Source organism: Geotrypetes seraphini, chromosome 3 (assembly GCF_902459505.1).
Source record: "Geotrypetes seraphini chromosome 3, aGeoSer1.1, whole genome shotgun sequence".
Taxonomy (NCBI): domain Eukaryota; kingdom Metazoa; phylum Chordata; class Amphibia; order Gymnophiona; family Dermophiidae; genus Geotrypetes; species Geotrypetes seraphini.
The window spans coordinates 194,317,584-194,345,323 of NC_047086.1; the positions used below are offsets into that span (position 1 = coordinate 194,317,584).

At 41.4% G+C, this 27,740-nt stretch overlaps 1 protein-coding gene across 4 annotated transcripts in view; it reads right to left on the reverse strand.

The window, feature by feature from the left end:
* COL2A1 (collagen type II alpha 1 chain) overlaps window positions 1–27,740 on the reverse strand; it is a 226,507-nt gene that overhangs the window by 26,375 nt on the left and 172,392 nt on the right. For all 4 annotated transcript variants that reach the window (XM_033938906.1, XM_033938909.1, XM_033938908.1 and 1 more), the window contains 4 exons: window positions 24,592–24,753; window positions 21,832–21,939; window positions 17,549–17,656; window positions 2,806–2,859 (listed from right to left, as the gene is read on the reverse strand). In XM_033938906.1, the coding sequence (XP_033794797.1) occupies window positions 2,806–2,859; window positions 17,549–17,656; window positions 21,832–21,939; window positions 24,592–24,753 (432 nt within the window). The remainder of the gene's footprint in view (window positions 1–2,805; window positions 2,860–17,548; window positions 17,657–21,831; window positions 21,940–24,591; window positions 24,754–27,740) is intronic.

A 27,740-nucleotide genomic window follows, 5' to 3' on the forward strand; every position in this document is an offset into this window, starting at 1 on the left:
GGACCTTGCTGGTTTGGAGGGAGAGAGAAAGGAGTATGAAAGGGTAGTGGAGGGAGAGAAAGGGGACAGGGAGGCATGGAAGGGTGGTGGAAGGAGAGAAAGGGGGCAGGGTGGTATGGAAGGATGGTGGAGAGAGAGAAAGGGGGCAGATGCTGATGGCATTGGTATGCAGGGAAATGGGAGAGAGACATAAGAGGGAAAGATACTGGAGGAAATTAGGTTGGAGGGAAAGAAAGGGGACAGATGCTGATGGAAGTGGGGGGGGGAAGGGAGAGGAGAGAGTGAAATGCCAGACTATGGGGGTGTGGGAGAGTGAAGGGAAGGAGAGGAGAGAGATGCCAGATCATTGGAGGAGGGAATGGAAGAAGATGGATACCAGACCAATGGGGGTGAAGGGAGAGATGGAAGGGGGAGGCATACAGAGAGTGCATAAAAGGAAGAGACTGACAAGTAGATGAGGAAAGCAGAAACAAGAGAAGACAAAGGTAGAAAAAAAAATTCTATTTATTTATTTTTTGCTTTAGGGGACATGTGTCACTGTTTCTGTGGTGTTGCATTGTATGCAGAGTCCAGCTTCTTGCTGGTTCAGTTTAACCTTTGTCTACGTATTTTTATTTTATCCCCCATTTTTTAGCGCCAGCCATGGTGGTAATAGCTCTGATGCTCAGAATTCTATGAGCTGTTATCACTGTGGCTAAAATCCACACTACAGTTTTGTAAAAGGGGGAGGGGTTAGTTTGTGATTACATAACCCATACTAGGCGAAGGTGTTTTCTGTGTTTTGTGTGTTCGAAAGACATGTTTTTTTGTTAGGATTGACTGCAGGATTGATCTGTACTAGTCTGGTTTGTTTAGTTTTACAATGGGTGTATTGATGTACTGTTCACTGCAGTATGTAAGATGCTGCCTTTTCCTAGGTACACTCGTGGATTGTTACTAAAAATCATGTTTTTCATAGGTGGGGGAGGGGGGGTCAAAAATAATAGGCCCCCAGGTGTCACATATACTAGGTACGCCACTGTCTGGGGCTTCTTTTTGTAAAACTAGATGGTATTCTCCAGTTAACGAGGCATCATTTAAGGATGCAACAAACTAATGTTTATTGCTGTTTTTGTAGCACAAGTATCACTGCAGGATACCCTTTCAAATTTGTGCAGCTGAGAAGTTAACAGGCACAAACGCAGAGAGCAGGATCTAAGGCAGGTAAAGGGAGGCGTCAGGAAGTACTAGGGACAGTGGAGCTTTTTCATGTCATCCAATAAATAGTTTTTCGCATCAGGCTGTTTTATTGGTTTTATTAGTTAAAACCTAAAATCAGATACCCTAGATACAGTATATCCCACAGGAACAGGGAACGATAGAATATATTCATGGGCAAAATGCATCTTTTTTGGTAGGAAGCCAAGGTGACATACTCCATGGAGAGCACAGAGTGGGATGTATCCACTGAAGCAGAAATGTGATGGGAGAGAGAGGAAATCAAAGATGGGTAGGAGAGACCAGGTGCTGTCTCCACCTATCATTCCTGTCTCTTTGCTACCTTTAATAAACAATTCTAGGAACAATTATATAGTTTCTATTCTGTTCAGCTTTCTTTGGAGCATCTTAGATGGCTATTGCTGGACTAGAACTTCATATATACATATGGATAGTGCTAGAAGCTAAGAATATATTTAACTTAATTTACACACCTCTCTTCAAGATGTTTTGGTCAGTATTTACAATGGAACATTTCCCAAGGCCCTTATCACATACACTGTGCATACATTTTATTTTATTTTTTTAAATAAAATCTTTATTCATTTTTCAAACTTACAATAAGTGTGTCAACAAGTACAATCATTTGAACTTAGATAAAACGCTTAATATTCAGCAATAAATCAAATTATAAAGTTTATCTCCCTCCCTCCCACCCCTTTCATATTATGTATTAAACACAAATACCATTTAATAAATACTTTCCTATCTTCCTTACCATTAATAAAAGCTCATAATTCTCCCCCCTCCTCCTATCTTGGACTTATACTATTAAGGGAAAAATGAAATCTATTCATTGCAATAATTTGTTAATGGCCCCCAAACATCTTGAAATTTTTTGAAACTCCCTTTCTGTGTGGCTATTGTTTTTTCCATTTTATATATGTGACACAACAAATTCCACCAAAAACTGTAATTAAGTCTTCCAATTTTTCCAATTACTCATTATTTGTTGTATGGCAACTCCTGTCATAATTAGTAGAAGCCTATTGTTCTTAGATATTTTGCTCTTAGCCCTCATTGACATGCCAAATAATGCAGTATCATATGATAATGCAACCGGGTTTTTTTAATAAACAATTTATTTGGCCCCATATTGATTTCCAAAAGGCCAGGATAAAGAGACAATAGAATAATAAATGATCTAGAGTCCCTGCTTCGAGATTACAATGCCAACATCTATTAGACTTAGAGCTATCTAACTTTTATAAACGAATTGGGGTCCAGAATGCTCTATGTAAAAGAAAAAGCCACGTTTGTCTCATAGATGCTGACATTGTAGAAATCAATCTCCAAGTCCAAATTTTTTTTTTTTTTTTTTTTAATTACAGAATATTTATCGTTCCCAATATTCAACAGTTCTAAGATTAGACAGAACAATGCTCATCACAGCACAGACTTCCACACTAGGTAACTGCAAGGAAAAGTTAAGAGAGGGTAGCGATCGGACAAAGCAGACAACAACTGCCACAAGGGATCAATGGGAACCTTGGTATTGTGGGAAGCGCACTTACAGAGAGGATAAATATTTGATTGATAAAATCTTACCTTAATACCAGGAGAACCATCACGTCCAGGAGGACCATCAGAACCCGAGCTACCCTGTAAGAGATTTCAAGTCACAAACAAGGTCTTTTTAAACAAAGGAAACATGTGGCAGTATGTGGGTCATCAATTCAGTACATTATATAATGATACGTAAGGGGGAGTAAGATGGCATCTACTTATCCCTGTTGTCTCAGAGATTTATTCAGTAAATGAAGGCCTTGAGAACCTGTGATATATTAGGTGGTATATTCAAGTGGCGTCTTCTATTTGGATGACTATGGATAGAGATATGGAGCTTTGATGATGTCATGTACTAGTATGGAAATTCCTAGAATTGGAGGAATTTTGTCCTTTTGCTCTTTTTCTGCAAAGCACCAGAAGGACCAAAGTGAGTGTCTGAATCCTGAGACACCAGATCCTTGAACATAATGATGTCTAGTATGGTCCGCTGGCCAGCAAGCTACCAGTGTGAAGAAGAAACTGTTTGGGAGAAGTTATTCTGCTTAATGAAACCTTCTGAAATAGAGTCAGCCCTCAAGATCAGAGCGACTGGGCTATCAGGACAGTGCCCTGCCGGCCAAGAGTGGCTGCAGGGCTGAAGAACCCAAGAAAGAAAGATTTTTAAGACCTTCCTGCTGGCTCAGATAGCTAATGATGAAGAGGAGCTTTGGGGGAATCTGCCAGATTTCTGAATTCAAGGAAATCTGAAGAAGTTATAAAAAGAATGGATTTAGAGATTTGTCTTGTTGGTTCAGAAGCTGGAGTGATATACTGTGAGCCTAGCCAGGAGAAGAAGAGGAGTTTGTCTGTCTGATCATAAATGTCTCTGGATGAGTACCTGGAAGTAGCACACCACTAAGTGCAAGAAGAAAAGAGACGATATAGAGGCTAACCTGCGAAGCATGAACTAAAGCATTTCTAGCAGTTTTGGGTATCATCTAACCTTATGGCGCTATGAAAATAATAATTTTATGTCTGTTTTATTTGTTATCCAGTAAAAGCTATAAGTGTTCATTGTTCTTGTTGACTGTATTTGATGCACCAACTCAAATTCCAATGTTGACATATCAAGCCTATAATTGACATTCTTCTCGATACTACTACCACTGGACATAAGGCTGCCAAGATAAGTGAAGTTGTCCAATCTTTGACACATTGTTGGTTAATGATCATTTGTGTATAGGATTGATCACCAACTTGCACAATCTTGGTCTTTTCATCACTGATTCTCAGTTCAGTCTTCTCTAAGCTGGTGGTCAGTTACTGTTAGCTCTCTTATTTCTTCCAGTAGTGAGTTTCAAGTTTCAAGTTTCAAGTTTTATTAAATATTTGATGAATCGCCTATTAAAGAATTTCTAGGCGATGTACATATTCAAAATAAAAGTATTCAAGAGGCTAAAATATATATAATTATGCTATAATTATCAGCAAAGTTCAAACCCATGATCCAGTTTTGATCATTACATTGAATGCCAGCATTTGGCCTGTTCAGAGTGTTTCACATGACAAAGTCTATAGCCACAAGAAACAAAAGGGGCAAGAGTATACAGCTTTGTTGCAGAACAGCATGTTGTCTAACAGGACATAGAACCCCTCCAACTATACTCCTCCTGTTCCTGTTTTTTGATGTCTCGGTTTCCCCTTTTAATAAATTCAAGCATTTGAAAGTTTGGCTAGATTCTAAACTGAATTTCTCTTATCAAGTCCCTTCAGTTATTAGATATGGCTTTTTGGCTCTTCGTAAATTAAAATCAGTTCATAGCTACCTTAACTTTAGTTCTCTTCATACACTGTTTCATGCATCCGTGGGCTCATGCCTCAACTATTGTAATATAATCTATTCCAGAATCACTAAAACTGAATTAAAGCAATTACAGACCCTGCAGAACCCTGCAGCTAAGATCCCCTAGGCCATGCTCAAAGGCGAGATCGTGTCTTTCCTCTATTGATCAAACTCCACTGGCTGCCCACTGAGTACTACTATATAAACTTTAAAATCTTATCTCTAGTTTTAAAGTTTACCTAGCTTTCTTAGATATGAGACTTCCTTTGGTCAATTTAAGATAGTACTTAAAAGCTACTCTTTTGGCCTGGCATTTGAAGGTCTTGAGACCTACCCAATAACACTTGACTTGTCTGCTTCACTGGGTTTCCTGTGCAGGAGGCATGCCTACAACTGGCTATTTATTAAGTGGATTTATGATTGCCTACTAACTTTGGTTGTATGCTAACCTATCCTATATGATAATGACATTTGTTTCCTAATATTTATTTTTATTGTACTCTGCTTTAATTTGCAATTTGATAAAGGCAGATTTAGCAAATGTTAATAGACAATAAACTATTTTGAAGAAGTCTGTGGTACTGGTGCCTGTCTTTACACTGCATTTAGAGTTCAGATAAATGTTATTGAATAAGTTGACGTACCTGTGGGGGATATCGTATATTCCTCCAGCGCTCTAGATTGATTTCCTGTGTACACTATCAAATGACTTTTTGGAGTCGATTAAATTTATTATCAGTGGCTTTTGAAACTCAATGATATTTCATAGTTTAAAAATTTGCTCACTGCTTGATAGCTCATTACAGAAACCTGCTGGCTGTTCTCACAAGTTGACATCAACAGCAGTTGCAACTGCTTAAGCAGCACAGTACAGAAGACTTTGCTAGGGACCGACGGAAGTATAGTGTCTCTCCAGTTGCCACACTCTGTGATGTCGCCCTTCTTTGGTAACTCAGCAATTCCCCTTCCCTTCCATCCTTCTGCATGTCAACATAAGTTTAATGGACTTGTTCTTTTACCATCCCTAAACTACTATACATCAGCAGTTCACTGGAATCTGGTCTAGTCCAGCAGCTTTGTTATTTTTCTTTTTTTTATTCTCTTTATTATTTATTGAATTTCACATTTTTTATGATAAACAACAATCATATCGCAATCAACAGTATCCATAGAAATACAAATAATTATTAGAAAAGGAAAATAAGCATTCTTTCAATTGTTTGTTAGACCACAATAATTGGAGGAGTTTCATAATCGGAGCATTATTCACACCAACATTATTTTATAGGCAATATAAAAAGAAGACCTAAAGTGGACCTAATATATTAACTGCGAGCGTTTATTCTTGGCTCTCGATATGGGTACTAGCTGACCTCACCTCTTTATCAATAATAAATCTAGATAACTGCGAAGAATCAAAGAAAATATATCTAACTCCTTTAAAATTAATCAAACATTTGCATGGAAATCGTAATTCAAATGTAGCTCCCAATTTTAAAAACTGGGGTCTCAAGAGCAAAAAAAACTGTTTCCTCTTTTTCTGTGTTAATTAGACACATCCGGGTACATTCTAATTTTATGATTCAGAAACATTACATCTTTATGCTTAAAAAACATCTTCAAAAGCCAATCTCTATCTGAATCTAAAGTTAATTGAACAAATAGTGTGGCTGCACTGTTCTGTCTCTGATGTTTCTAATAAATTTGTCACGTCCAGTACATCAATTACAGGTTCTTGTTGGTCTTCTGGAGTTTTTTCCCCAAAGAAATATAATAAATTTTTGAGATAGGCGGAAAAGAGTTTTTGGGGACTTTTAAAATCTCCAAAAGATACCGTTTAAACATATCCAACGCAGAAACCACAGGTGATTTGGGAAAATTAATTACTCTTAGATTTTGTCTCCTTGTTATATTCTCCAGTACTTCTAACTTGAAATTGATGTTCCCATTTTCTTTTATAAGGAGCTGATTTTGTGCTCCCATAATTTCCAGCTTTTTTTCCTGTTCCAAGAATTGTTTCTCTACTTTGCCCACTCTCTGGTGCAATATTAACGTCTTTGATAGTATCCCAGAGCAATGAGATGTTAATGTTTGCAGCTGAGTCCCCAGGGAAGTTTGTAAATTTGAAATTGCTTCCCAAATAGAGTTTAGAACTATAACTGGGGGCTTTTGTAAAGGAATAACTGTATATTTAAATTCCATTTCCTTGAGTTTCACAGTACCTACAGGCAAATTCAACAGGGATGAGTCTTGCATCTCCACTACCGAGTCCAAGTTCCCTTGCAGCGGCAGTTGTAACACTGAAGCGGCTGTTATCCTCCGTACTGCTAGGTCTTTATCCTCCTCTTCGCAGCTCACAGAGGGAGCTGCAAAACTCTCCTCGCTCACAGTGTACTGCAACACTGATCTGGGGAGTGGCTGCGCCGGCGTTCTACACTCCTCCGGCGAAAGACTGACCACCTCAAAAGAAGTCAAAGGGCTCTCCGGTATCCCTCTACTTCCCGCCAAAGTTTTCTCGTCTGGCTCTGCCTTAGGCTCGACGAACGCATCCATCGGGCCAGGTAATTATAGTTGTGACCCGGGTTCAGAACAAAAAACCCAGGTCTTAGATTTCCGTTTGACCATAGGAAAACTTAAGAGCGTTCAGCCTGGCTCCTTCAGGTCGCCATTTTAGTTAGGCTCCTCCTCCGAGTCCGCTTTGTTATTTTTCATATCAACCTCTTCTGAAATTTTCTCTCGCTGTACTCTTAATTCATCATTGTGAGTGAAAGCATCAACATCAAAAGTCCCAGTCTGACTGATTCAACATATTTTTGCAAAGAACTGAATATGTCAACAACAATAATCAATGCTGTGATGAAAATTAAGCTTTGTAAAGCTGTTGTCCTGCCAGCTGTAATCTATGGGCAAAGATTACAAAAACAACTGTATTCCATCAATAACTGATTCTTGCTATCACCTATTGTGACCATATTGCCAGTGAGATCCTGAGAAGTGATTGATGGAGGCTTCGAGATACTGTAACTGAAGGAAGGGTCCTGCAGGATGGACACATTCGAAGACTGTTTAATTGCTGGCATCCTAAAGTTGCATGAAATGGACACTTAACGAATGGGAAGAGAAAGAAGGGGAGACCAAAGAAGGATATAAGGCTGATTTTGAATAGGGTATGTAGATAGGATTTGGAACATCCAGGCCAGCATATGTACAGCCTCATGGGTATTTTACAAAAGGCTTGTCCAACCATTCTAAAATGACTTATTTTCAGTTGCGTACCAAGGGGGGGGGCGGGGGGGGCGGTCCGCCCCGGGTACCAAGCCCTGAGGGGGTGCTCCCGGTCCGGTCCAGTTACCCCCCCCTGCGCCGGGTGTCGCGTCTGGAAACAGCCTGCAGCAAGATCGCGATGCCAGAGATCTTTGCCTGCTTCGACTGTTTCCTCCGCCACGGTCCTGCCCCTCCTCTGATGTCAGAGGAGGGGCGGGGCCGCGGCGGAGGAAACAGCCGAAGCAGGCAAAGATCTCTGGCATCGCGCGATCTTGTTGCAGGCTGTTTCCCCAGGGCAGTAGCGTACCAAGGGGGGCGAGGGGGAGGTCCATCCCGGGTGCCGCCTTAGGGGGGGTGCACAGCTGGCCCGGTCCCTATCGCGCTCCTACCCTCCCAGCGAAAGCAGCATCGGCGCCATTATCGAAAAAGGTAATGGCGCCAGGCCTTGGAGCACCAAGGCAGACCGCTTCTCCCCCCTCCCAGCCGAAACCCCGCTGACCATCCTATCTCTCTCCCCCCCCAAGTGAACCTTTCTGACCCTCCCAGCGAAAGCAGCAAACCTCCCTCCAGTAGCGTCGGCTTTATCCTCCCTCTGCCGCATCACTGATGACGTCATCAGTAACGCGGCAGAGGGAGGAGAAAGCCGCGAAGGAGGTTTGCTGCTCTCGCTGGGAAGGTCGGAAAGGTTCACGGGGGGGGGGAGATAGGAGGGTCAGCGGGGGTTCGGCTGGGAGGGGGGAGAAGCGGACTGCCTCGGTGCTCCATTACCTTCTTCGGGCAGCAGCAGCGTTTACAATTCGCTGCTGTTGCCAGCTTCAGGCCTTGTTCTCTGCCGGGTCCTGCCTACTTCCAGTTTTCATGAAGACAGGACCCGACAGAGAGGAAGGCCTGAAGCGAGCAACATCAGTGAATTGTGAATGCTGCTGCTGCCCGATGAAGTTCAGGACATCAGGACATCGGGGAAGGAGCAGGGAGAAATCGGCTGCTGGCTTGGGGGTGAGGGTAGGGAAAGAATCGTGGAAGTGGAGAAATCGGCACGATGGCTTTGTGCAGGCTAGGGGGAGAGAGAAAGAAAGGAAAAAATAAAGAGGGGGGGCCAGGGGGAGAGAGAAAGAAAGGCAGAAAGAAAGAGGGGGACCAAGGGGAGAGAAAGAAAGGCAGAAATAAAGAGGGGGACCAAGGGGAGAGAAAGAAAGGCAGAAATAAAGAGGGGGTCAAGGGGGAGAGAAAGAAAGGCAGAAATAAAGAGGAGGGCCAGGGGGAGAGAGAAAGAAAGGCAGAAAGAAAGAGGGGGACCAAGGGGAGAGAAAGAAAGGCAGAAATAAAGAGGGGGGTCAAGGGGGAGAGAAAGAAAGGCAGAAAGAAAGAGGGGGGCCAGGAGGAGAGAGAAAGAAAGGCAGAAATAAAGAGGGGAGCCAGGGGGAGAGAGAAAGAAGAAGGATCAGAAGAAGGACCAGAGACTCATGAAATCACCAGACAAAAAAGTAGGAAAAATGATTTTATTTTCAACTTAGTGATCAAAATGTGTCCGTTTTGAAAATTTATATCTGCTGTCTATATTTTGCACTATGGCCCCCTTTTACTAAACCGCAATAGAGTTTTTTAGCGCAGGGAGCCTATGAGCGTCGAGAGCAGCGTGGGGCATTCAGCGCAGCTCCCTACGCTAAAAACCGCTATCGCAGTTTAGTAAAAAGGGAGGGGGAATATTTGTCTATTTTTGTATAGTTGTTACTGAGGTGACATTGCATAAAGTCATCTGCCTTGACCTCTTTGAAAACCCGCGGAATATAAATGATAATTAACATTTTCTCTGCGTACAGCGTGCTTTGTGTTTTTAAAATTTTATTGTTGGTAGATTATTTTGACTTGGCCACAAAGGTAAGGGGGAGGGAGGGAGGGGAACTGCTGAAAGACATCTAATAATCCTTGCAGGCTTGACTGCAGGGAATTATTTTTGTAAAATCATGTTTTGTTATGTGACTGGCATTATCTAGACTTTAATTTCTGTGAATGAATAGAATGAAAATGATATAAAATTACTTGCTTGTTTTTATGTGCGTGCGCTGAAGGAAAGTGGAGAGAGAGTGGGCTGAGGATGCTGAAGGGAAATGGGGAAGAGAGTGGGGAGAAGACGCTGATTTATAAATTGACAATTGTACAGAATATTGTTTCTTTTTATACTTTAATATAAACAATTCAAGGCTTGTGTGGATGGAATCAGGTGGTTTGCGGGGATGGGGACCGAGCTTACGGGGATTAGTCCAATAAAATTGTATTTTTTTATATCTCATTATTTGTTTTATTTTTATTTGTTAATTTATAAAGTGGTGATTGTTATGTATCAGTTTTTTCAAATTTACATCTACTGTCTTTATATTTTGCACTGTATTAGAGGACATGTGTTACTGTTTTTTGTGGTGTTGCATTGTATCCAGGGTCTGGTTTCTTGGCGGATCAGTTTAACTTTTGTCTACATATTTCTATTTTTAGTTTGTGATTATTCCATTTTGGGCGAGGGTGTATCTCTGTTCTGTGTGTATGAAAAAGACATAGTTTTCAGTTGGCATTGACTACAGGACCAATTGACTGTGCGGGATCTGGCTTGTTTAGTTTTACAATGTATGTGTTGGTGTTCTAGTGCTCACTGCAGTGTTTAAGATGCAGCCTTTTCCTAGGTACACTCTTGTGGTGCGATATGTAGATTGGTACTAAAAATCATATTTTTCATATAGATGGGGGGGGTGTCAAAAAATGATGGGCCCTGGGTGCCACATACCCTAAGTACGCCACTGCCTGCAACTACTCCATATGTACTTCTAATGTCATGACAATTTAGACATAATTTATGTTTTGTTATGTTTGGAATAATGGTTACATATATGAGGTTCAATAAAAGAAAATTTTCACTGCCTGTTTCTATTCTGACCATTTATTCCATTTCATGGTTATTGCAAAAAAAAAAAAAAAAAAAAATTTTTTTTACATGGGGGGGGGGGGGGGTGTCAAAAAATGATGGGCCCCGGGTGCCACATACCCTAGGTACGCCACTGCTTATTTTGTTTTTATTCTGAAAAAAAATGCTTCATTAAAGTGAGTGAAGACTCCTGTGAGGAGAGAAAAATAGTGTCCACAATGCTTAATCCTTCCTCTCCCCTCATCTAACAATTAGAAGAAAGTCCCCTATATTTAACAGCTCTCTGGTTATAGGCTTTTAAAAGTGATACCAGAAAGGTCCTTACAGATGTGTACATATCGCTATTTGAGCTAGGAATAGTATCACTTTGCTCTTTTAACCTGAACTTTAATCCTCAGTTACTCTTGGGTATACCCGAACTGAAAACTGCTTCTTAATTAAGCAACAGGAAACAATTACAGCAAAAAAGAAAACTGGAAAGATGTCCCTGGAACAAGGATTCATAGGATAAGGGAGAAAAAAGGTAGACGCGAGTAAACTAAGGAAATATTTCTTTACAGCAAGCATGGTAGTTCTGAGGGAGGTGAAAGGATTGTAGAACTGAACAGTTGGTATGGAGAGGCAGAATGGATTTACAAGTGAATTTTTTCTTTCAATATGTTCTGTATTTCTTTTTTTTTCTTTAAGATTTTTTTATTGTCAAAATGTCATGTAACAACAACAAAATCAAAAACGTAATGTATAAATTATACAAATGCGACTTCATTACAATTCAAAACCCTTAGGCTTTGAATCCAAGGTTTCTTTTTCTTTGAAAGTAAATACCCCAGAAAATAACAAAACAAAAACAAAAAAATGGGAGGGGGGCTACATGTGGATTTTTAAAGGACACATAAAGATAAAAGCTGGCCTTGTTCTGTATGTCTGTGTTTAATTTAGTTGTGCATTTATACGTCTGAGTTCTGATCCAGACTAGAGAATGACACGGGGACAAATTTTTCACCTTTCCCACAGGAGCTCAATTTCCCTGTCCCGTCCCCGCAAGTTTTATCCCTGTCCCTGCCACGCCCCCATTCCTGTAAGCTCTGTCTTAAGCGCACAAGCTTCGAACACATATGATTTTAAAGTGTTTGAGGTTTGTGCAGATGCAGATGAGGACAGAGCTTGCAGAAATGGGGCCGGGGCAGGAAAAGAACTCACCGGGATGGGATGGGAATATGAGCTCCCGTGGGGACTGGAAAAATTTGGCCCCGTGTCATTCTCTAATCCAGATTGCTCAGGAAGAAGGAGCCCAGTGCCAAGGGCAATGCTTTGAACCATGCCAAGAATTCATCCTCAAATCAGTCCATGGCAATATCTCTGCTAACACAAGGGAACCCAGGGATATAGCCAAAGGATACTTGGGACAAAGCCACTTAACAACAGTATGAGGGGTGAGTCACCGCATTGTACGTAAGCAGCTATTCGGAAATGTGCTTGTTGTGAGCGAGAAGCAAAGTTCTGAAACAAATCTCAGACGCAAAACCCTTGAAACGAACTATGTGACTGAGGCAGGAAATTGTTCATGACTGTTTAATGCTGAGCCTGTTATTCTTGTCATCTTGGGTTTCTTGTGACCGATATGCTTCATCAGCAAAGTGCATTGATTTGATTTGAGAACTACATCACCCAATGCCAAAGGCATTCAATGCGATAGAGAATCAAAGCTGGAATCCATTCATGCCACCATCTCATCTAATGTCATAGATATCGCCTGAGATACCCAGGAAATCCAAGCTGACATGAATATGGAGAGAGTACTCATAGTCCCCTGGGAGGGGGGGGGAGGGAATTTCAGCTATTAAATAACAGCAACATCTAGTGGCTAGATTCAAGGTGCATATGTAGTGAGTTTAGATTCAAATCCTGCTGCGGTCCTTGTGATCTTGGGAAAGTCACTTAACCTTCCCTAATTTGTGGTACAAACCTAGATTGTGAGCCCTGCAGGACTAGGGAAATACTTAACACACCTGAATGTAACTCACTTTCAGCTACTACAAAAGGTGTGAGCTAAACACAAATAAATCCAAATAAAGAGCTGTGGTCTGCAGCCTTTAGTCAGGGACTGTAACTGCGATGGCAGGGCTAGATGGGAAGCATGGAGAAGAGTGTTTGACTATGCCATGGGCAAAATCCTTGGGTAGTTAAAAGGGGACAGATTCTGTACAAATGTAAGGAAGTTCTTCTTCACCCAGAGAGTGGTGGAAAACTGGAACGCTCTTCCGGAGGCTGTTATAGGGGAAAACACCCTTCTGGGATTCAAGACAAAGTTAGACAAGTTCCTGCTGAACCGGAACGTATGCAGGCAGAGCTGGTCTCAGGGCACTGGTCTTTGACCTGGGGGCTGCTGTGGGAGCGGCCTGATGGACCACTGGTCTGACCCAGCAGCGGCAACTTCTTATGTTCTTAGTTGTGGATACAGGCTTGTGATGTTGTGCCAACCGATTAGATCAAATGCCTCAAAGCAATTTTCTGAGTTAGCAATTTTCAGGACTTTTGAAGTTAAAATGATAAAATACTTCAACACCAATAAGAAAGGATTTAACAAAGATGTAGGTTTCCTATCACATTATAAGTCTTACTATATAAATATAGGGTAGATATTTGGTCTTATGTAGCTGGCTATCTCATATGTAGTTAAGTACTATTTTCAGGACTTAAGTGCCTAAGCAACACTGCATTAAGATAGGACCACTGACTGCAAAACTTAGGCAATTAAGTACTGATTCTGACCCAGGGCCAACCACAAACTAGCCAGATTTGAGTTTTGCAGTCTGTGGTAAAGTTCAGCAGCACTAAAAGTCAGATTCTGTAAATAATAATAATAACTTTATTTTTCTATACCGCCAACGCCCAAAGAGTTCTAGGCAGTTCACAAAATAAGAGGACTGACCATTTCAGTGATAAATATTAAGAAGGCACAATACAATATTCCATTTATAAAACTGCAGTATGAAAACTATGACATAGTTGCTGATCAAGTAACACATTTTTTGAACAAATAAGTCTTAACTGATTTTCTAAAAGTGCATTAAGATGCAGTCTGTCAAATCAGATCATCTAATCATACATGAATTTTACCTGCTTGCTAGGCCAAGGATCGGTCAAAAAACTTTATAACAACAATTTTTGGGATTGGGGAAAAGTGAATAAACCAGAACGTCAAGTAGACTTAATTAGACTATATAATTCAAAATGAGAGAAAAGATAGGATGGAGCTAATCCAAATAACAATTTATAGTAAATGCAGGCAAATTTAAAAAGTATTCTAGCCTCTATTAGCAACCAATGTAGCTGACGGTAATAAGGGCTGACATGTTCCTGTTTTTTCAATCCAAAAATTAAGCGGACAGCTGTATTTTGGATTAGCCTTAGTCTTCCTAGGATAATTTTGTAAGATCCCAGATTATATTACAGTAATCGAGAATAAACAAGATTAATGCCTGAACTAATAATCTAAAAGAAATAGGGTCATAATATTTTTTAATGAAACGCAATTTCCATAATTACATTACATTATTACATTACATTACAGATTTCTATTCTGCCATTACCTTTCGGTTCAAAGCGGATTACAAAAAGAGTTATGGAAGAAGGGTTACAATGTTAGATCAGAGAAGGTTTCCAAGAGAGGGAAAAGTAGGATCTGGGGTTAGGGAGGGGATGGTAAGAGGGGGGTTAAGCTTTATCATGGTATTAAGCTTTATTAAGGGATTTCTTGAAGAGTATAGCTTTTATTTCCTTTCTGAACATCTTTTAGTCTGGGGTTGTTGTCAATAAGTTGGAGACTTGGTTGTCTATCTTCCCTGCCTGAGTGGCCAGTAGTCCGTTGTATAGTTTTTTTCCGTTTTACTTCTTTGATTGGGGGGTAAGTGAAAGGGGTGTGTGTTTTTCTATGCCTGGTAGAGGTGGTTTGGATGAGGCAAATAAACATTTCTTAACAAGCATATCAGTAAGTTCCCCCAAAGTTAAATGACGGTAGGTGCCTTGAAAAAGGGTGCCGGTGGTGTGTCTATTACAAACCTTAGGTGCAGTAATGTAGGCCAGGGTTTTACTGGCCTACATTGAATGTGCCTAAGTTCTTTTGAGATTGGCGACTAGTGACGCCTATCTTTATCTCCACCCCCAAACATGCCCATTTAGGTGGTAAGCTTGCGATAGGTGCCTACCTTTTATAGAAATGGGAAGGCGCTTATCAGCCAATTAAATTTTTTTCCCAATTATGAGCTTGTTAAAGTTCATTTAGGTAATTAAGGTAGGCGCCAATTTAGGTGTCTCTTACAGAATCTGGCCCTAACTGGTTGAATATCAGCAGATAGCCCCACAGAAATGACTTGGCCTGGAGCCATGTCTGGCTGCTTAAATCACTGAATATCAGCTCCTATACCTTCTGATTATCCATCCATCTCTCCATGTTTTCCAACTCTCCCACCCCTATCTTTTGCTCATAGCCCTGACCTGAGGAAGGTATTTTAGGACTATAAAAGCTAGTAAAAAAAAATTAAATTAGTTTAATAAAAAAGTGTCACCCCCCCCCACCCCCCCCTTTACTAAGCTGCAGTAGAGGTTTCTTACCTGGCCCGGAGCACTAAATGTGCTGACGCTCATTGAATTCCTATCAGCATTGGAGAAGCGTCAGAGCATTTAGCGCTCCAGGCCCTGACAGAAACCTCTATCTTGGCTTAGAAAAAGGGGACTTTTACTTTCTATTTTTAAAAAATTTACTATCCCACTATTTTCAGTGATCTGGGTATGTCTAAGTGATATAGATTGGTCACTGTTAGAGACACAATACTGGGCTCATTGAAATATTGGTCTGATGCCAGGGTGGTGTGGGAGTGTATGGTGCAATGGATAGAACTACAGCCTCAGTACCCTGAGGTTGTGGGTTCAAATCCCATGCTGCTCCTTGTGACCCTGGGCAAGTCACTTAATCCCCCACTGCCCCAGGTACATTAGATAGAGTGTGAGTCCACTGGGACAGACAGGGAAAAATCCTTGAGTACCTGAATATAAACCGCTTAGGCTATAAGTGGTATATAATGAAAAACATATTCCTGTATAGCTAAGCTGAAGAGACATGGTATTTGCAGTGAGCTTGAACACCACAAAAATAGGATGCGTTTAGCCAGTGCTCCTCCTTTACTCTCTGAGGCCTTTCCTCTATTCCTCTACTACTCTGAGATGCCCAGGAGGTCAGCCTGCATGGACGGATAGACAGCTCCCCTTATCTTCCCTTTCCCGATCCCATCTATCATCTATCCAGTGACATGCAGTGAGGGCTTTCAGGGGATTCAGTGAACCCCTAGCTCCACAGATCTGCCGTTTTATTTTTTTTGTTTACTTTTTGCTTGATGCAGTTTGATTGGTTGAGTAGGCAGCCCGTTCAACCAGCCAAACTGCATCAAACAAAAAAGTAAACAAACAAATAAAAAAAAGCAGGGCTGTTGGTCTGGGGATTCTCTGAACCCCCCCCCTTCCCCCGAAGGCCTTGACAGTACTGATTTGAATTTGACTGGCTGAGCAACTTCTGCCTGTTGCCTACTCAGCCAATCAAATTCAGAGCAGTGCCCTCAGGGCCTTTAGGGAGTGAGGCAAATCCCTTGAAGGCCCTGACCACATGCCACTGTATCTATCCCTTCAACCTTTGTATTTCCTTCTTTAATTCCAAAATTCATTCTCCTTTTCAATCCCCTTTTGAACTTTCTCTTTCTATCTTATTGTTTGTACACCTAGACATTCCACAATAGGTGGTATATCAAGAATTTAAAAACTTGGATTGAGATAATCAGCAAAAAGAATGCAGGGAATTGTAGAAATGAAACAAACAAATTAAAGATTAGAAATACATAGGTAGGTGGGTGACTTTTGGGACTGTAAGGAATTTCTTAAGAGAAAACCAAATTTCAGACTAAAACAAAGCAGGATGGTTGGGTGGGTGGCTCAAGGAAGCGATGTACACTTCCCTGAGGAAGATCTGAATGCAGTTTCTAGACCATAACTTTGGAGCCTGTCAGGAGGGAGCAGTCATTGGGTTGTGGTTGTTGACTAATGGCTGGACTGATGACTGTAAAGACTGGATTGATATTGGAGGGAAACATAAAACAGGGGAAAACCCTGGATACTTGTGCAGGAAGACTCTCCCTTTTGCTGGACTGCCATTGTTCCTGCCTCTCTTGCCAATCCAGAACACAGCAGCATGGAGAGGGGAGAGTTGGAGGAGGTGTATGGACAGGAAGAGAAGCACCACTAGCTAATTAATATGGGGTCACCATGGGGTAGAGAAGGGCATCCTAGAGAGAATTATAGCTTACAGTAATCTATTGAATTGAAATTTATTTATAATCTGCCTTTGTTCATGGTGAGGAACATCATGACATAAATAACTAAGAGTCTATTGTTTGTTTCTGATATAGAGGAATTCTGAAGATCATCTGGAAGGACATGATCTCAAATGAAACGGTACATGAGATGGTGGGAAGTGGAAGATCTCTGGGGGAAGACCTGGTCACAAGGAACATTATATTTGCTAGTCATACTCAAAGATCTGAAAATGTAGGACGAAAACTGAGCTCAGGGAGATATGGTGTACCAGTTTCACCAAAGTTCATATCGATGAACTTTATGATAAAGACAATGATAATGAGGCATACTTGAGGTAGATTATACTACATAACAGGAACTTAATTCTCACATCTGGCCATTACAACTATATAGATTTCCTATTATAAATGCTTTCTCACCTCACGTCCAGGTTCACCAGATGGACCAGTCAAACCAGGTGGGCCGACAGGGCCAGAAGGGCCACGCTCACCTACAGATCCTGGAGTGCCTTGTTTCCCAGGCTCCCCCTAAAGAAAATCAGAGATATGCGTTAAACTCTCAAGACAAGAAAGCAAAAACATATAGCCTGTGATAATTCTTATGTTGCTGCAATAAGATCTACCCAAAACTGATGCAGTACAGGAGCTTTGAGGACAAACAGGTCCCTTCTTCAAATGTGTTAAAAGCCAATGTTCCCCAATATTCAGCGGTACTTAGCCAGCTGGGAAGAGCCCCCAGACAGGCAAGTATCGCTTAGCCGGCTATCCGCTGATATTCAGTGAAAGATAGACAGCTATCTCTGACTGAATATCCAGATTGCTGGCTAGCCCAGTAACCAGCTATGTTTATTTATTTATTTAAAATATTTATAGCCCGCAAATTCAACAATGCTAAGCGGGTTCCAAAATTACATACATAATCAGAAAACAAAACACAGAAAAATACAAAAACTATGTAACAAGAGCTAGAAAAACCACTCACAGAAACCACAAATTTAAATCATAAAAACTGCAACTAAAAAAAAAAAAAAAGCAGATCATACAGCTAAAAAAGGTATTCAACAAAAAGCCACTTCGAGCAAATTTATAATCTCATAAATTGATGTGCAAATAAGACTTTTTTCACACCTTTCCTGAACTGAGCCTTTCCTTATGTTGCTTAACATAAGCAGTCACCGCTGAAACTCAGTGGCTGGCTGGCTAAGGCATGCAGACAGATAGACCCACCTAAAAAGCAAATCTGTGTTTGGCTGTTAAGCCTTAGCCGGCCAGTCGCTGAGTATTAGTTTGGCCGGCAAAGTCCACAGTGGCAAACTTTAAACCAGAAATAGATGCAGAATTTCTGGAATTGCTACGAGCTGAATATTGGGACCAGTGTGGCAAGATTCAGAAAATTACAGCCTAAGGCTAGTAACATAAAGAAATCATCCTATTTTCTGTGTGGAGCTGGAAATCTAGTAGAGAAACTCAGCATGCATGTGTGTAACGATGGTAAGGACAGTGAGACACAGTCCTCCTCCTTCCCTCCCCCACCCCCTCCATCCACTTAGTCAAAGCTATTTAACTGGCCATAAACAGCTGGTTAAACAGCGTTTAGCATCTGGCGAACCCAGCAATCCAAGGGGATAGGCCCTGCTTGAGTTCAAAATTGTAAGATCAGACGTTTGGGGGTAAGGGGGGGGGGATTGACTGAATGGGGGAGTGTGTGGTTTATGTTCGTAAGTGTGACTGGTTTGCTTCGGGTGGAGTGTGTGTTGCTCTTAGTATAGGGGGCTCTTGGGGTGGCTATGTTGTCTCGAAAATTGAAAATTGGTGGAGCTGCTGAGGGAAACGGGCTGCTCATTTTCTGGAATATTCTTCTGTCTTTTTGCTGTCTTCAGTACTGTTGCAGGTGACTATTGTAATATACCATCCGTTGCGGTTTTTGCTATTGTACTTATGTACTCTGCTTGTTTCTCTTGTTGCTTCATTAATAAAAATGATTTTCAAAAAATAGCGTTTAATCATAACTGGTAATCTCTGCTGAATATTCACGGTTAGTGACTAAAAGTTAGCCGACTACATCACTTGATAACTGGAAATATTCAGCACTGACAGGCTAAGTTTAGCGGGAAAATCGAACTGCCTAAATAGCTGTCCTGTCTTTGTCCTTCATAACTTAACCAGTCAGTGCTGAATATTGACTTAACCATTTAAGTTATAGCTGTTTTTTTAAAAAACCTTCAGATATTTAAATACTGGTCAACAAAAACATACTGGTCAACCAAAATAGCCTGGCATTGAATTTCTGGGCTCACCGTGGGGCTTAGATGGTCTGAATATCGGGCCCCGTGTGCTGTATGTAAATGTGATATAGGACTATGAGAACAAATGTGCCTTTGTGTAAGGGCAACACAGGAATGTGAGACTCGGCATGCCTGTGTGTAAGAATGGTGCAATGGTTAAAGCTACAGCCTCAGCATCCTGAGGTTGTGGGTTCAAACCCACGCTGCTCCTTGTGACACTGGGCAAATCACTTAATCCCCCCATTGCCCCAGGGACATTAGATAGATTTTGAGCCCACCGGGACAGACAGGGAAAAATGCTTGAGTACCTGAAAAAACTCATGTAAACCGTTCTGAGCTCTCGTGGGAGAACGGTATAGAAAATTGAATAAATATATAAATACCATTTGGTCAGCTAAACTATGATGTTTAGCAAGAGATGGCTGACTACCTCTCGCTCACCATATGGGCCAGTTACCAGCTATCAGCTATATCGCATGACATAGTTAGTCACTGCCAACATTTAGTGCTGGCTGGCTAAGTTAGCAGCTAGATAGATCCATCTAAAAAGCAGGCCTATCTGTTGCTGTTTTGCCTTAGCCAATCAGCTGCTGAATAAAAGCTTGGCCAGATAAATCCGAGGCCCTGGAATTGAATATCCAGAATCAGTGAGGCAATATCGGGCCCATTGTCTCTGTGTGCAAGGAAGGTAAGGACTGTGAGGCACAAAGGTCTCGATATTCAGCCCGTGGGAAGCATCTCAGCCAGGAAATTTAATGGAGAGCCACCGGAAATATTGGCAGCCACCGGCATTGAATTCCAGTTTACAGTTCACTGCTGCAGACAGCCAGCCAAGCTGATATTCAGCTTTTTAGGTGGGTCTTTCTGGCTGCATGCTTTAGCTGACCAGCCTCTGAATATCGGCGGTGATCAACTGGTGCTAGCCACCAATAGAGAAAGGGAGATAGCCAGCTACCTTCAGTTGAATATAAGCAGATAGCCAGCTATGTAGACCTTAGTCAGCCAGGAGCCATTCCTTGCTGACTAAGTACCACTGAATATGGGGAGAATGTGCCTATGTATAAGAATAGTACAGGATGGTGAGAGACAGTCTGCCTGATATTCAAAGCAATTTAAATGGTCCAGAGAGGCTGCTGGCCTTTCAAATTGCTTGTCTGTTACTTCTTTTTTTTTTTCAATTTTCTATACTGTTCTCCAAGGGCAACTCAGAATGGTTTGCATGAATTTATTCAAGTACGCAATCATTTTTTTCTTTCTGTTGCAGCAGGCTCACAATTTATCTAATATACCTGGGACAGTGGGGGTATTAGGTGACTTGCCCAGGGTCACAAGGAGCAGTGTGAGTTTGAACCCACAACCTCAGGGTGCTGAGGCTGTAGCATTAACCACTATGCCACACTCTACGCCCATGCACTGCACAAACTCTTTCCTGGACATTCTTTCTTTCAGGTTGCATAAAAGTATGCACTTCTTGTCATCGTGTGTACTTTTATGTGTAGGGTAATTTTAAAACAGGGGGCGATTGGAGATGCGCTTAAGGGTCTTCCTCGTGGAAAGTCTTCTGGCCCTGACTAATTGTGAATAATCAGCAGCACTTAACTGGTTAGTGCTGCTGAACATTCGCAGGTATCACCTGAGCCGAAACTGACTAATTTATAGGTGTTCCAGGGACGATGCGGCCGCAGAAGCAGCAGTCCTGTTATGCTGTTCATCTTTTGCGGTCAAGGGCTGAATATTGCATTTAACCACATATGTTTTAGCGGCCAACATACAACTGGATATTCAGTGCTGGCGCCCAGACATGGTCCAGCATTGAATATCAGGGAATACAACCAGCGATGAATATGAAAACACTGACCACCGCTGGAGTATGTCAGAGTGCATTTGTGTGTAAAGATAGTACAGGAATTCTAAACACAGTGGGCCCAATTTTCAGACCATGGAAGGCAGCCAAGCTACCTCCCATGGTCAGCAGTAATGCAGATATTCAATGTCGGGGCCATATCCGGCCAAAGGCATTGAATTTATGGGTTACGTTTCAGCGCCACGGACTTAGTTGACAAAGCCATTATTCATCGGCTGTTTTTCTAAAGTCTAGCAGCCAAAGAAAAACCTGCTATCTGGCCACTAGACTTAACTGGCGAGCCAATAAATATTGGCAGTGACCGGCTATGACATAGCCGATCACCAGCCAATGTGCTGAAGAGGATATTCAGGCTTTCTCCCACTGAATATCATTGGTTAGCCAGCATAGTGGTACTTAGCTAGCCAGCAGTTCTTGCCTGGCTAAGTACTGCTGAATATCAGACAAAGTGTGCCTGTGTGTAAAGATGATACAGGACAGTACATAAAGGTTACATGTCTAGGCATCTCTAGCTATGAAAAACAGGTTTGTAAATCTTTCCTGCTGATACTCACAGATGGGCCAGGAAGACCAGGGAAGCCTCTCTCACCACGTTGCCCTGGCAGACCCACAATACCACGCTGGCCTGCCAAACCTTGAGGACCCGGAGGTCCATCGGGACCCTGGAGGATGCAAAAAGACAGAATATAAACAAACAGGTTTGGGCTGTGGCCTGAAAGCCAGAGTTTTTAATATGAATATAACTGTATCAAAGAAATTCAAGGACCTATTGGAAATGTTGATCTGTTTTCAGATTCCTAAAGTGAATATTAAATCTGTCTCTTCTAAACTTCTTTTCTTTATATTTAATCTTCTGGTTACAGACTCTACAAATCTCTATATCATATTGGGCCTAGTGGTCAATCAAAGGAAATGCTAGAGTCTCAGCATTAACACAGAAACAGCTGAAGTAACTGTTTCCCAATAACAGACAACTTAAGACATTCTAAAATTATATCCTCCACACTTATCTTTATTTTTATTGAAAGCTTCTATACCGCTACTATGACTGGGGAGTCAATTCAGAGCAGTTTTCAAAGACATCTGTAATGGATTTTAAATATAGATTCAGATGGATTCCACTGTGATTGTTGTTGGCCTCCTAGCTGCTTGGCTAGGGCATCATGTTTGCATTTGCACTATTACACCATTATATATGCATGCTATATTTACACAAAGTTAGAGTTAACCATTCTAACTAAGAGGAAGATTCTCAAAACTAAAATGTGCCTTTAACATGCTCGCTAAACCGGTTCCAGCCGGTTTACCGTGCATGTATTTTAGCAGCGGATTATCAAAACAGCTTACCATCTGAGTTTTCTAGCAGTCCCTGATACTGCCATGCAAAAGCAGTAGAACGAGGTCATTAATATTAAAATGAGCACTCCGAGCAATTCTCTATAATCACTGAGTGATTCTCTAACCTTGTTGTGCCACATTTGCTGCCAAATCCCAAATCGAAGATCATCAGGAGAGATGCCCACTCTCTCCCACCGCACTCGCACAATCTCTGGACACCCACCCCTGGCAGTGGGAGAGATGCCCACTCCCTTCCGTCATTGCCCAACCAATCAACAACTCCCCCTGTGCCCCCCAACAACCCCCCAGCCCCTACATACTCTATTCAGGAAGTTCAGCCAGAGGGACATCTACCCCGCTCCTGCTGGCAGACCCACCTCTTACAAAATGATGGGCTTTCACCTTCCTGGTGCATCCTGTGATGCGCTGAGGAGGGGCCTAAGGCTCTGATTGGCCCAGATTGCTTAAGGCACCTCCTATGGGCAAGGCCTTAGGTGTTTGGGCCAATCAGAGGCTTGGGCCCTTCCCCGATGCATCCTATTGCTCATTTGCTCAGTATAGAAGGAACATAAGTGCCATTACTGAACTCTATCTGCTGCCATTTTCTCTGTTCCTATAGGGCTGATATTCTGCAGCATTGATCCAACAATAGAAGCTCCTACCCAGATAAACATTATTCATTGGGGCCAGTCACTAATTTTTAATGGCATTACCTGGTTAACACTATAGTTTGGACTACTGTAATGAATTGTACGTGGGTCTTCCTAAGGTCAATCTAAAAAGGCTTCAGTTAGTCCAAAATATGGCAGCAAGAAGAAAACAAACCACATTCCTCCCAATTTGAAAGATATGCATTGGCTTTCAGTTCAGAAAAGGATATCATTTAAATTATTGTGTCTTGTGTCTTTCAAAGCATTTCGTTTTCTACAGCCAGGCTATCTCAGGGAGAAGCTGAAGGAATTAAATCGAGATGGGGTGTTACGATCCTCTCAATACACCTTCTTTCATCCTTTTTTACAGATTATTCACTTGGCAACCACTAGAAAAAGGGCATTTTCAAATGTGAGCCCTTTCTTGCGGAATACTTCGCCATTGGAAATTTGCTGATCAATTAGGATTTCTCACTTTTCAAAAGATTCTGAAAACCTGTTTTTCTTTTTCTTCAGTATTTAATATTATTGATTATAAGTCTTACTGTTATTAAGTTGTTGGTTTGTTTGTTTTTTTACCATCGATCATATGTGAATTTTGATATAAGCGAAGGATTGTGTAAAGTATATGAATAGAATAGAACATCTTTCCTGACAGTTCCAGCACTATCCGGATAGTATCAGGGCAGTGTTGGGCTGGATAAATATCCAAGTTCACTATTCCCTCTAAGCTGAGCAGGAGTCCTCCAGCTACAGTCCTGCCAGCAGGGGGTGCTGTTTCACTATCACATTTTCAATAGTGATGGACAGGCATGCTCTTCAGGATTCTAGGGAATCTGCCTATCTCAAAGGATTGAATATTGAGCACCGTTCCCCACTGGCAGCAATGCAACTGAAGGATTCCTGCTCAGCTTAGAGGGAATCAGTATTACTGATGCTGAATTCTGTCGATACCTGGATAACTTCCAAGAACCAACTTATCCCCAGATATTAAGCGCTGCTCTCCAGGTAGATCCCAGCATGGAATAGCCAGGTATAGGGTTACCAGATGTCCGGATTTCCCTGGACATGTCCGCCTTTTGAGGACATGTCCAGGGGTCTGGACAGCTTTTCAAAACACCAGCACTTTGTCCAGGTTTTGAAAAACTTTCCTCTACATCGCGTCGGGCAGGAAAACATCTGTGCACTTTCCCTGCTGCTTCTGAAGAGGTGAAATGTAGAGGTGGGGGATGCTGGTAAGTTGTGGGAGTCCATGGTAAGAGGGCCCTAAATTGTATGTTTGCTTAGGGTCCAATATAATGTTAATTTGCTCCTGGAGATACTCACAGAAGTACCATCATCTCCAGGTTCACCCTTTTCACCAGGGGGCCCTGCAGGTCCCTGTAGACCAGGGTCCCCAGAGCGGCCAGGAGGTCCAGCATCACCACGAACTCCCTTGGGACCATCTTTGCCAGAACCACCAGGTGGACCAGGTGAGCCAGGGTTTCCCTGCAAGAAAAATATCAGATTAAAAAAAAAAAAAAAAACTTTCAGAAAAAAAGCACAAGCTGTCCTCATATGCAGAAAGAAGTAAAATAAAACACTCAGAAATCACAGTTGATGTCAGGCTTTAATTATGTCTAATGCCACCAGACAACTCCATACCATAAGGGGCAGGATGGCCTGCAGTTCCAATACTTTTCTAAGACAAGCAGGAATCACCAATCCTTATGCAATGAAGATAAAACCAGGATTGCCTCAGCCTGGCCCTTATGGCATGTTGGAGTGGCATTTTCGATATGACGTCTAAACCTGAATTTGGACATTTTGCAGAAAACATCCCAAAATCCAGTAGCGAACATGACCATTTTCACAACAGAAAAACATCTTTTTGTTTTAAAAATAACCATTTCCTAGATATATTTGTTCTCAGTGCCTCTATTTAATGAACCAATAATGTCCAAATGAAAAACGCACAAAAAACAGTCATTGGGACATAGGAGGGGCCAGCATTTTTAGAAGACTGGCTATACAGACATCACATAAAATGTCTCACCATAACCTCCTCACCAAACCTACTGTACCTAACTGTATACCACCCCAATAGCCCTTATGCCTACAAGTGTTGCCTATATGTTGGTACAGTAGGTTCTAGGTGAGTTTTGGAGGGCTCACACTTTCCATCACAAATGTACTAGTTAGAGTGGGATATGGGCCTGGGTCATCTCTGGAAAACACTGCACCACCCACTTGGCTACTCCAGAGACCTGCTTGCTGTTCTAATAGGACTGGCCATAATGTCTGAACCTGTCATACTGGTAGCTATGCCTTCATGTTTCCAGTGGTCATCGGATCCAGGGGTGGAACCAGCACTTACAAGGGGCATGCTGATAAGTTCTCAGCCCAACCAAGAAGAGAATGATGTGGAACCATGAAACTTTTTGTTTCAATGATATGAAATGAAACAAAAACTGTCAAGAAAAGTGTGGAATAAGTTGTAGGTTTCATGGTTCCACATCATTCTCGTCTTGGTTGAGAACTTTTCAGTGGTCCCTCGTATGCAGTTACATGCCAAATTTAGCACTTAACCACATAAAGTAACTGCATAAATAGGACCTCACAAAACACAGTCCTTCTTTGTGCATGTGCCTGAACCAGTTAAATGCTGAAGTTTTATCCGGCTGTGTATGCCCAGATATTTAGTGCTGATATCCAGACATGGCCCGGCATTGAATATGAAGTTATAAAGCTGGCAAAAGTCGGTAAGAAGCTGCCACTGGCTGAGATCTACTTCGAACAGTGCTTAAAGCACAATTTTAGCATATCTATGTGTACTGTATATGCTAGTATCTAATATATATAGGGATACAGTCGTAATTATCTGAAAAACTTATTTATTCAAAAATGTACTGTAAATTAGGTTTAACAGAAGGATTTCATTCATTCACATCAAAAGATACAGCAGACAAAAAATATAATAACAAGATGGAGAAAAACAAACCTCATACACAGGCAGCCGGGACTACACAAGTACCCTAAGCCACAGGTATCATCACTGGTTTGAAAAAAACTCCGTACATGAATATATAAATATCTTCTCATTCATTTCAAAATTCAAGTTTATATTTCAAAATTCATTTTGTCATAAGAAAGCATTAGAAATTTCGGCATCAAGCCACGAAGTTGTCTCTTCTACTTATGAATTATCTATTTGTCTACATCACCCTGCTTTTCTTTGGCATTTGAATTTTAACCAACTCTCCTTTCTGGGTTCCTTGAAAAAGACCACGAAACATGGCACATGTCGGGACCTTGTAACATGCTCAAGCTAAGTAGGATTTATATATCCTCTTCTGCCATCGAAAAATTCAGTTAGATATTTCAGAAGAATACCTTATCTTATCACTTAATAGTCATACACAGTGATGGGACGGTGGGTTCGGCTATAGGAGTTTCGGCTCTTGGTCGGATTACACATATTCTGAGTGTATGCTTAAGTATATTCTATAGCAATTGAACTTTATTTCAAAACTGTTTTTGTGATCCTTTTCCTGAGAAGTCTTTTCTTTTGTGTTCCATATACGTTTTTGTGTTCCATATAATTATCAAAACGACAAAATGACAAAATGAATTTTGACAAAATGAATTTTTGAAATATAAACTTGAATTTTGAAATGAATGAGAAGATATTTATATATTCATGTACGGAGTTTTTTTCAAACCAGTGATGATACCTGTGGCTTAGGGTACTTGTGTAGTCCCGGCTGCCTGTGTATGAGGTTTGTTTTTCTCCGTCTTGTTATTATATTTTTTGTCTGTTGTATCTTTTTATGTGAATGAATGAGATCCTTCTGTTAAACCTAATTTACAGTACGTTTTTGAATAAACATTTACGCTTGTAACATGTGCATAAATGATAGCACCTGTTATATTAAATTGCCCTCCTATTCTCTAACTACACACATATCTATGAAGTAGATATTTTGCCAGCGGCAGTCAGCATCTTACTGACTGTGGCCAGCTTGTATAACCCAATGTCCAATGCAGGCCATGTCCGGACACCAGCACTGAATAGACAATGTTAATGGTCAGCTGCTGCTATTTTTGACATATTACCTCAGACTATATGCACAATTTGATGACTTTATGTAGCATATACTGTATAATTCTTTATAGCATATATAATTCTCTGTAACATATTTAACGCTATACAAAATTCTATGTAACAATATGTTGCCTGTAACCCACCTAGAACTCTAATTAATGAGGATTTGATGGGATATAAGATCACACATAACATAACATCTGGGCATACAAGGTGTGACATTTCCGCTCCCCGAGATGGTCATGTCAGAGCAAAACCCCGGTCTCAAGCTCTTACTCGAGACCAGGCTCTCTCTGAAAAGGATCAGCAAGAAGATCCTGAAAGCCTAGCTGCCTTTCCTGAGCCTTCTAACCTAGAGCAGTGCCCAGAATATAGGATAACTCCACGGACC